An 11,882-nucleotide genomic window follows, 5' to 3' on the forward strand; every position below is an offset into this window, starting at 1 on the left:
GCCCCTCATGGTCAAAACCAAAAAAATAAAATAATAATAATAATATATATATATATTTTTTTTTCTAAGCACATGATAAAAATATACATTTCCGTTCAAATATATGGGTTGCTTAATTTTTTTTCAAAAACAAACAGACAGACATATACAGGTGCGTCAATTGTTACAGGTATAATGCATAGTTTTCTATGCATTTCGGTTTTTTTGGGGGTTTGACCCCCAATTTTTTTCGGCCGCACGGCTTTGCCGCACACCCAGAATAGGTGTCCCTTATTTCAATCTCTGGGAGTTGGCAACCTAACCTTGCCATACCTTAGCTTTTACTGAACTGATGCCACTGGATATACACACAAAATAAACAGCTACAGTGAAAAGAATATGATGTCAAAATGTACATTTTCTTATAACAATAACAATGTGTAGTGTGTTACAAAATCGAAAAATCCAAAATAGGACCGACATTTGTAGCTTGCGGCCCTTGGACTTTTGGTATTTTTCTGAGTGGCCCCTGAGCCATCTTAAGTTGAGTAGCCCTGATTTAATTAGTCTACATCTAGATCAATACACAATGTACTCTACAGTATAATCTTCTCTTTCACATTCACAAAGCTACAGAGAGTGATTGTGAGGGCACGTACCCCGCATGCACACAGCAATGAGGATGTCTCATTGTAATTGACCATATTCACACAGCTGCCATTTTTGCTCTTACACCCCAAGTATGAAGTAAGAGCAAAAGGGCCATATTTAGTCATAACAATCTGACACATGAGGGTATGTGACAGTTGGTTTTACAACATGTTTACCAATTGTGTTCTCTTGGCTTAGGAAAGGGCAGATTTATTAACCTAAATATATTTTTGAGCCCAACCAATGCATTTCCCCTTGGTTCTCTACATTTTTACACTACTACTAAGGTTTTTTTTTTTACGAATATTCCAAAATACTGCTAAATTGTTACCATTTGGCATTTGAATAGCTCATTGCGCAGACACAAAAGCTGCGCATTTCTGGTTGAATACAATTCAATTTTTATTTTTTTTACAATGTAGTGGAAAGAACATGGGAACATGGGATCTCACTTTAAAGGAAAAGAAAGGTGAATTAAACCAGATTTTCTTTTAACTGAGAACAACAACAAAAACGGTTTACCTTTGTGGTTGTCACTGAAATAGCTGAAGTAATTGGGGCACGTTATGGTAACCACTTCACCAACCTTGGCAGATGGCCAACAGGCAATGATATCCCACATGCCTTGGCAACCTGCCAGGAAAGAACATTACCATTAGCATAGTATTACTCACTGACTCACAAGGACAGACACAAAAGCCTACTTTACACACACACACACACACACACACACACACACACACACACACACACACACACACACACACACACACACACACACACACACACACACACACACACACACACACACACACACACACACACACACACACACACACACACACACACACACACACACACACACTATTAACAACAACTGAGTTATGGTGCAGTAGAACGATCGTAAATAATATGGTTAACATATTATTGCAACATTAGTGCTACATGATTAGTAGCCTGAGCAGCATTCCTTTTCGGGTATATGATCCGGTCGGGAGCGGAAGTAAAAAAAAAAAAGTGGCCGGATGGGCAGAACCGGAAAGACGTCTCACCCCAAAATAGGTCCGTCCTAATAAAATCCTTGATGCGGCATAGTTTAGCTTATTTTTTATAATGTAAATGTGCGTGCACTATCCGGAGACTATTTAGCGTCTGTATTATCCCACGGGGAAATTCTATTCCATTTAAATAGGGATTGGGGAACCAAAACAAAGCGGCACCGCAAAACCGGATGGGCAGAATCCGGAAAGAGGATTCTTTTTAACAGAAAATAAACAGAAAATAAATATGCAGGTTACCAATTTCAGCCAATCAGGAGAGAGTACCCATTTATCAGTTTGAATTATTTATTTTTGTCAACACTTCCAATTTAACTTTTACAGTTTATGAGTTACTGTATGAGTTCTCTCTCTGTATTTTCTGTTTATTAACGGGTTGGAGAGATAGGGAGACCTGTTACTGAACAAACACTATATTGTAGCAATGATTGCGATCAGAATATAGGGAACGGGCATAGTGGAGTTTTGGAGTCTTACATTTACTCAAGTACCGTACTCCACTACAATGATTTGAAAACTTTATTTATTGTTACTTTGAATTTGTTGTTTTTTCAAAATGTCAAATCTGGAAACTATTCATTAACGACTTGTTACAGATAGTGCTTGAATTGGTACTGTACCAGTTCTACCACCTTAATTTTTTGTTTTTTGAAAATGTGAGGAGAAACATGAGGGAAGGCATCTTACACTGAAGCAGCTTTTACTTAAAATGTTCCTATTCTTAGTACAAAATCAATAGTACTAGTCATGCGAGTTAAATGTTCCTAAATATGTCAGAATGTATTCGGCGAAGGTGTCTCCATCTCCCATATAGCGCACAACACTTTTTTGAAAAAGGCAAAAACCACCTCCTCAAGGACGAATTGTAACTTTTTATTAATCTTTCCATTTCCATTTAGCGAGTATATCAAATTTTCTAATGAGATGCTCCAAAAAGAATATGCTGTCCGCATTAACAGTGTCCCATAGTAAAAGCCAATAGGATAGTTCACCTGCTGGTATGAATATTCATATAATATACAAGGTCAATTAAAATGCTAATGGTTTTGTCTGGAAAGGGAAAAGGTATTGAATATAAAACAACACAAGGCAAGCCTAAGCTCCACTGGATATGCCAGTGGGGATGTGTTGGTGTGCTGGAGAGAGTTTTCATTTGAAATGATGGATACAGGAAGCGGTGACACTCAGATTGTTGAACGTGACAGGGTAGCAACTGTCTCATTTATGGAAACTCCCTGAATATTGTTAACAAACATTTAAAGGGATAATTCACCCCATATGTTTTCTATCAATTAGTCACTGGGTTAACAATGTATCAATAAAGCAGAAGTATAATGTACAATCTTTCATGAGGATAGGAGTTGAAACACAGTGTCAGCCAGCCTACAACCTACAAAAATATTATATGGATCATATTATTCATGTACAGTCTATAAACAGTCTCTGAGTGGTCACGTACCTTATCATGTCATGTCACGTTTGTGCCGCTTAGTCAGTAAGTGCCCGATCGATTGGCCAACCCGACCCGTCGGCTTAACTGAATGGCCGAGCTCCGCGGAAAGTTTTTTTGCCGCATAGCCAATATAAGTGACACGGTATGCAACGGAAAAGAAAGTGGGCAAAAGCCATAATGTGGAAGAATGTGAACAGAATGGCACTTATGTTGGGATGGAGGAGGAGACGGAAGGCATCCTTATCAAATTCAAATAAAACTGGGTGACAACATGTACAGTATGGGAAGGAGGAGAGGGAGGTCATCATAACATGTATGATGACCATATATTCCTGACTTGCGTCGTTCATGGCATATGGCCCCTTCGGGCACCGGTCTTGTAGTGAGTAAATACAATCTATCAACAATGAAACGTTTACAGCAGTTATCCTTAACAGGCGTCTGTTATGGTTCTGTAGTGTACATTCCAGTGTGCTTACACAAATGTGCCAGAGAGTCCAGCAGGAGTCATTAATCCAAGAACAGAATGTAAGGGGGTTTAGTTGTGGACCTTGATACTGGCACAAAGGACTGACCAAATTGCTTTGTGTTGTACCAGGACTATTTGTAACAAGTTATCCTCTTAAACCCCAACTACACCTCTCTGGAGTTGTTGCCCTGCAGCCTGCCCTCCAATCCGTCCTGGTATTAACACTCCTTGGCCATGCACCACCAGAGCCTTCTTTTATGTCCATCTGGATAGCCTTGCCCCCCTCGGTATCGTGTGCCATGAAAGCCCACTTCTTCCTGTTCAACAAGGCTGTAATTTATCCAGGTCATGATACTGGAAAATCTTTGGTGGCGAAAATGGTCTCCTCATGTAGTCTGTAATACACTGGCAGACAGGCCCGCCGACAGGAATTACAGTATGGGTGTGGGGGGAACCTTTCTAAATTGGGACCCCCTCCCCCAATAACCAATGATGCCTGCTACATACACATAGCCCTGTTACAGTATTTGCTGTTAAAGTTAAATACACGGCTGTTTTACAATTTAAACATAAGACCATTATACTGAGCTGTAACACGTCTTCTCAGAGCGTCACAACTCCCATGTCTTCATATTATTTGGCTTCTATCTTTTCAACATTTCATATTAATAATTTGACATAAATGAAATGAAGAATAACAGTGACTTATATGCCATAGTCTCAAAAGTTCCAGTCGACGCTAGTGTGTGCAAAGTGTAAACAACATTAAAGTATGAAAGACATAGGCCTAATATGTGGGTATTTTGAGAGGCTCATATAGGCTATAAAGGTAGCCTACCAAACAGTTAGAGTATGCATAACGATTCGCCGGTTCAAAGTTGTTTACAGCAATCATGACTGAGCTATTTTCCAAATAGCCTAATACAATTTCAGCTCCTCAAATGAAATAATACCAATTCAATCTCTCATATATGCCACTTTCTCATAAAACACACACATCAAAGGAAAGTCTGCAGCCGTCGTTGTGTGTAATAATTTGAGTAAAACACACAAAATGTCCGCACATTGGGCTATCACAGGTTCAGCAACTTAACTAGCGAGCCCTCAAAGCTTACATTTCAGAAGTGAGCATGACGAGTCTTCATCGCCTTAAAAGGTGAGGTCTTAACTGTATCCTATATTTCTATTCTATGTGCCTGTTCATGGAGATTGTAACCAGTTAAGTGTGTCTTGTTTCATTGTTGTGCAGGTAGTTTATATCGTATTTTAATATGAGAAACCGAAGCACTCAACTTGACGTGCGTCTATAGTGGTTAATTTCCAGCTGCTATAGACTTCTGCTCTGAGCAGTAAACTACTATCTACTTTTATACTCACAGCCAGAATTATATTTGTGATCTGTTCGCCTCATTTGCCTACAGCAATTCCAGGGTCTTATTCTCTCTTGTATTACAGGTCGCATACTTATTGTAGATAAAATGTCTGTTAATCACAGGGTTTGACATTTATGCTCACTGAAAATAACAGATTTGTTTTGATGACCCAACATCAAACATTCATAATAAGTAAGATCATACACACAGTATACACTGTGGAGCTGACATATGGATATTCTGTCAGGGGTAGCATGGCATGGAGAAATGAAATACAGTATGATTGATCTCCCTTCATTTTCTCCTCTGCAAATATCAACATCATAGGCTCATCCAGTGTGTGTGTGTGTGTGTGTGTGTGTGTGTGTGTGTGTGTGTGTGTGTGTGTGTGTGTGTGTGTGTGTGTGTGTGTGTGTGTGTGTGTGTGTGTGTGTGTGTGTGTGTGTGTGTGTGTGTGTGTGTGTGTGTGTGTGTGTATGTGTGTGTGTGTGTCTCTGTCTGTTGTGGGCTTGTGGCGTAAACATCCATAGGCTTTGTCTGCTCCATTGGGTGGAGCTTTGCACTGTGACCGATCTTGCTGTTCTCAAATGAGCAAGCTAAACAATGGCAGGTTGGACATAAATAGCGCTGTGACTCTGTAATGTATACGGCCATGCACATCAGCACTCACTGCCTAGGCTATGGTCACCTCTGCTGTTTGTTTACATGAAACTGACCTCCTCAGCCAACCTTTATTCAAAACTGTCTAAAAATTGACTGAATATAGAACCCAACAAGATGACACCACTAACAACAATGGACATGTATGAATGGACTGAATAATGGAGATTGATTGTGAGACCCTGAACTGTGAATGAAAATCTGCCAAAAATCACCAATCACACGCAATGTTTATAGGTTTAAGCGGTTAACTTAAGGACCGCGCAGTTTCACTTCTTAAAGACGAGCTGAATAGACTTCCTAATTACATAGACAATATATGCCAAAAGAAAATATTTTTTAAGATCAAAATTCAAATCTTATTTACTGTACTACTTCCTGGCAAACAACTATGTCATGCGTGATTACATCAGCAGACGCCAACCAATTTGAACCAATATTAATATCATGCACTTGTCAATCAATCTTACACACAGGCTATGATTCATTATGCTAGACTGACTAGAGCAGTGTTTCCCAACCCTTTTGATGCCAAGGCACACCTGGCATAGCCCTAACCATATACATATATATATATATATATATATATATATATATATATATATATATATATATATATATATATACACATACTGCTGGTCATTACGTCACACACTCATATTCCAATCACAGTTCACGCATTAGCAAAGAGGTTCCTTTAAATACGGTTCGAATTCTCAAGGTCTTTCTTTGTTGCTGAACCAATGCATTCTGCTAGCTCCTCCTCCACCCCAGCCTCCACCTTTTGATTAGAGTCTGGCATAGGCTCAAATACTTGTGATTATCATGTACAGTACATCTGCTTTGTTAGAGTCTGGCATAGGCTCAAATACTTGTTATTATCATGTATATCTGCTAATTCAAACTAATATGTCAATGTACTGCTTATTGTTGACATTGTATCCCTATGGGGGATTTGCTTAAGCATTCCCTGAATATATGCTTAGCAGGCTGCTTCGACAAAATTCAGTGAATATTCTCCCAAGAGCGGAGCTTTAACGCCAAGCTTAACTGTATTCCATTTGTGACAATGTCGTGTATTCGAGGCAGTAAACTGCGGGTTACCAGGCTGGTTGGTTGTAATAAAGTAGAGGAGAAGAGATGACGGATCCATCCAAGTTCAGAATCATTCATTTATTCAGCAACAACAAACAGCATCATATCAGAGAACCAGGGGCAGGGAGCCCCTGAGCTCCCCCAGCCTCACGGCGTGGTCAGTACTCACTCACAAGTCACTTACAGTCAACTCTTATACTCTAGGTATCTCACATTACAATTCAGGCGGGTGGGGGTCAGAGAATCCCCCCACCTAGAAGATCAAGCTCTGAAGTCCTTTGAGCATTGGCAAATGGTACTGTCTCTCTAGCTGCTTCCTGCATCCTGCTCAAGGTGTGACCAGGATGAGACCTGTTGTCTCTCCAGTTAACAAAAGAGATGTAAATCACACTTCAAAGCTATGCAGAGTGTCCCTGATTTTCTATGCAGACATTATTTCTTCTTAACTGTAGTATCATTTATATCTGGTTTTGACTTGCACACTGTTCATAAAATATAAGCAATCAGGGCCAATATACGACAAATAAATGGTTAAATCTACTTTGACGTGAGTGTTTCTGATATATATATATACACATGTGTGTACAACACACACACACACACACACACACACACACACACACACACACACACACACACACACACACACACACACACACACACACACACACACACACACACACACACACACACACACACACACACACACACACACACACACACACACACACACACACACACACACACACACAAAACAGTCGCAGTGGTATTCACCTGGTATTCCTAAACGTAACCTCAGTAAAACTATGCCTATGTCTAATGCCCATAAGAATCGCTGGTCCGCGAAAGAAATGGGGGTGAGCGTGTTTTGGGGCGAGTCTTCCGGTTACCAAACAGGCACAGACGGCGGACAGATCCTCTCTGTGGAGTAATTAAACACCATAACACGGGAATACGTTGACAAAAACCCACTGGAGCGATTTAGAAGTACTCTATAAGAAAACTACCACTTACGTTGATTTAACGTTGAAGACAAAGACATACATTTGCATTCATATGGGTGACGGTCGCTTCACTGAATGGACTTGGGCCAGGCGTGGTTGTGTTTGTTCAAAAATGGGTCACTCCTGCAAACTTTGAAAGGCCAATCTTAGCCAATCAGGATGAAATATGAAGAATCGGACACATCCGTCTTGATCACATTACTATAGAAATAATGTGTACCGATTTGCGTGATGTTTCGACAAAATCTGCAGGAGTAAAAAATGGCGTCCTGGTGGCACTATAACAGGCCGATGTGAAAGATTTGGTGCAGAGGTTCTGCTCTGGCCTAAAGGGAGTGTACAGTTTCACGGCAATCGGTCGAACGGTGCCGGAGATAAACTGTCCACGTACAGAATGACAGACGGACGGGTGAGAAAACATAGTCTCGGCCACGCCTTCTTTGCTGTGTGTCACACCCCCATCTCTCTCATCATTTCCTGTAGCTCACTATCCTATCGATAAAGGCGGAAAGAAAAAGAACACACCCTTGTTGTATTTGTTATATATAATGATTGTGACCATACAAAATGACAAAATGTCCGTCCGTGTGGGCACTGCTTTGATCCTTATCTGTTCAACAACCCTCAATCATTTCTCCACTTCCCTATCTGCTTCCTCGACAGGAACTAAGGTACTGTAGGCCACTTGCAAAGGTCACATCCCTAATAAATGGATTAACAGCTGTTGTCTAATGTGTGTGTGTGTGGGTTTGTGAGAATACTATACTTATATTCAAAGCTTGTAGCTGTGCGTCATACATATGGTGTCCCGGTGTTCTGTGACTTCCTAGAAACAAACGGAACGGCCATAAAAATGAGGAATACCTCCTGACAGGTTGTATATCCTAGCATGCAGCCTTCGTGAGAACGCCGCTCACATGCCAAAACCACTGTTGACACCCTTATAGCAGCCTTGAAAGAGATTGACCAAGTACCAAGTTTGTCAAAGAAATCCAAATCTCAGAAGTTCTGCTTCTAATTAAGAAACACAGGACGGGATGCTATCATCCTCGAGTGCCCGAGACTCTGCATGGCAGGGGCGTCCTCCTGTCTGTGCCAGACCGCATACCCTGTTTTACATTTATGACTGTTAATTAAACCTCTTCTTTGCAATCCCCTAGCGGGGGGGAACTCCAGCTCCGTCGTCAGTGCTAAACTGGATGGCGTGAAAGGAGTGGCGTAGGTGAGAACTGGGAGGGAGCTGGAGGCTATCCTGGCTAATTAGCCAGGATAGCCCACGGTCGCACCACTCGGTCCACTGCAGACTAATAACTCTGGATTAACATCCATTCTGAGATCAATACAATAATGTAACTAGAAAAAGTGCTCCTCGGAGCACAGGTCTCCGCCAGGTCAGGTAGGTTATTGTGGGCCAGCAATGTTCAGAATTTGCCAATCAGGATGGAATATAGAAAATCGGACGGAACCATCTTGATCACTTGACTATAGAGATAATGTGTACTGATTTGCATGATGTATGGACAAAATTTGTAGGAGTAATATAAAAAAGAAAAATCGGCCTCCTGGTGGCGCTATAATAGGGCAATGTTAAAAGGGTGGCGTTTGTTCTTCAACGTAGTGCGAATGTACGTGCAAAGTTCCACCGTAATCGGACGCTGCGTTCATGATTTGCGGCATTTTGTTCAAAACGGGCCACTCCTGCAAACCTTAGATGCCAATCAGGATGGAATATGAAAAATCAATGATGAAATTTGGATAAAATCTGAAGGCTTCATCTCAAAATATGTGTTTTACATAAGTCGGCCTCCTGGTGGCGCTATAAAAGGCTAATGTGAAAAATGCAGGGCAGATGTTTTTCCTTGGCCTATAGGGAGTAGGCCTATGCATGCAAAGTTTCACGCAGATCGGTGCAGTTACAGTTAAAAACGCAATTTGGCATTTTATAGCGCCACCATGAGGCTGATTTGAACATTTCCAAGTGGCATTTCTTCCTCGGCCTAGTGGGAATGTGCGTGTGAAATTTCACGAAAATCGCATGCTGCGTTCATGATTTGAGGCACTTAGTTCAAAATGGACCAATCCTGCAAACTTTGGAAGCCAACCTTAGCCAATCAGGATGGAATATGGAAAATCAGACAGATCCGTGTTGATCACATGACTATATAGAGATACTGTGTACTGATTTGCATGATGTTTGGATAAAATCTGTAGGAGTAATATAAAAAAAATATTTTGCACAAATCAGCCTCCTGGTGGCGCTATAACAGGGCCATGTAAAAGATTTGGGGCAGAGGTTCTGAATTGGCATCCAGGGAGTGTGTGTGCACAGTTTCGCAGCGACCGGGCCAACGGTTTCGGAGATTAGCCGCTCGCAGACAGATGGACACACGGACACACGGACACACGGACGGACAGGGGGTAAAACATACTCTCTCGCCATGCCTTTCGGCCTGGCGGAGACAATAATGTATATAATATGTTATATGTCTTGTTAATTGATTGAATGATTGACTACTTTATTAGCAGTTTGCAAAAAAAGCACAGTAAAGTACAGGTCAATATAAGGTCTGCTAAGAGAAAGAAAGCCTATGGCTTGTTTCCATTGTCCTTTGTAATCAATTCATCGAAACATTTAATGACAGACAAATATACACTACTATGCAAAACATCATATAAACAGTTTGAAAACAAAAACAAAAAAGGGGGACGACTCGGCTTTGACTTTTACAGGGGCCAGTTTCGAATTGCAGCCACCTTTAAGTGCTCTTTTAGAGGGGTTTTGAAGGAGAGTTGGGATTTACACTCCTTTACGACTGTTGGTAGGGCGTTCCACATTTTTGTGGCATAGCAGGAGAATAAATGTAACCTCTCGTTAGAGACACATCTGGGTTGATGAATTGAGTACAATGAACCAGAATGGAAACAAGCCCCCTGGGGCTTTTTGTCTTTTTTTGTCTTTTAGCAGAGATTTTTTGACTGTATACCGTACTGTAAACAAACATAGTCATAGTAGACCATAGTTATCAGTGTTTTCTTTTGCTCACTGACACTGAACAGTGTTGTTACTGTACTGAGGTTGTTGATACTGTACTGTGTGGCGAGGTGTGTCATGATCCAAGGAATTCTGGGGAACGTCTTTTTTTATTGTATGGCGACCTATAAGTACATACTGTAGTCTCCAACTTGGTGGAGACAAAAACTTTAATTAAATCTGGACAAAAGTTAAATTAATTAGTGCACACTTCCCAGACTTCAGTTTTGCTCCAGTACGCCTATATTAGCTTTCTTAGGAACAACAAACTAATTCACTGTGGGGAAAATGAATAATAATACAAATCAAGCTTCACTGCTTCCCCATTTTTTCCATATAACTTTCTAAATACTTAACAGTGTGAGAATAGGAGAGTAGAAAAATGACCTGAAGTGACGTTCCCAGAGGTACTGTTCCCACAGCGCTCTTTCTCCAGCTCAATCTCGTTCATCACACACATCTGCACTGACAGCACCTGCAGGAAAGGCAGAGTTACAATATGACAAACACTGAATTTATGTGAGGTGAGTTATGTTCCAAATGAATGCTTCATTGCAAATGTTTGCCATTCTTCTTTGATACATTTATGTAAAACAGATGTTGTACACTCATGTACTGTACTAGGATTTCACTTCTTACAAGTGAACAGACTAGACACAGTACACATATACAAACATAGAACAAAGATAGGCTATCCTCCATGCTGTTAACGTTAGTGTTCTAATGCAATGAAATCCCTACCAAAAACACGGCTAAATCAATATGAAATACTATGCACTGTAGGTCTCTGTTTCAAATATTTGTATTGATTTCTCAATAATGAACAAACTTAAACTGTAGACAGGACAAAAATGCTAAATAGAAATACATATAAATAACCAAAGAAAAATCCCAAGAGCCTGTATCTCCACAGAGATGCTTGCATTCCCTACATACTATAGACGGTATATCATGCAAATGGTTTTGAAGTGCAGAGTGGACCAATGACTAATCTGCTGCAGTGACTGTCTATCTGTGTCAACACGCGCTGACAAACTCAAGCTGACAGTCGCTGGCAGAGAGCCTGCGGGTCAATGAAGAAGTGTAAGACCAGGGAGCAGCTTGAAAAG

General features: G+C 40.7%; 1 protein-coding gene across 1 annotated transcript in view; it reads right to left on the reverse strand.

Annotated features, from left to right (window-relative positions):
- vipr1b (vasoactive intestinal peptide receptor 1b) overlaps nt 1-11,233 on the reverse strand; it is a gene marked incomplete at both ends in the record, with an annotated part of 75,891 nt that extends 64,658 nt beyond the window's left edge. Inside the window, 2 exons of the mRNA XM_080417455.1 lie at nt 1,153-1,263; nt 11,161-11,233. Of these exons, the coding sequence (XP_080273581.1) occupies nt 1,153-1,263; nt 11,161-11,233 (184 nt within the window). The remainder of the gene's footprint in view (nt 1-1,152; nt 1,264-11,160) is intronic.
- Between the last annotated feature and the right edge of the window lie 649 nt (nt 11,234-11,882).

Source organism: Gymnoscopelus braueri, assembly GCF_963280865.1.
Source record: "Gymnoscopelus braueri genome assembly, chromosome: 21".
Lineage (NCBI taxonomy): Eukaryota > Metazoa > Chordata > Actinopteri > Myctophiformes > Myctophidae > Gymnoscopelus > Gymnoscopelus braueri.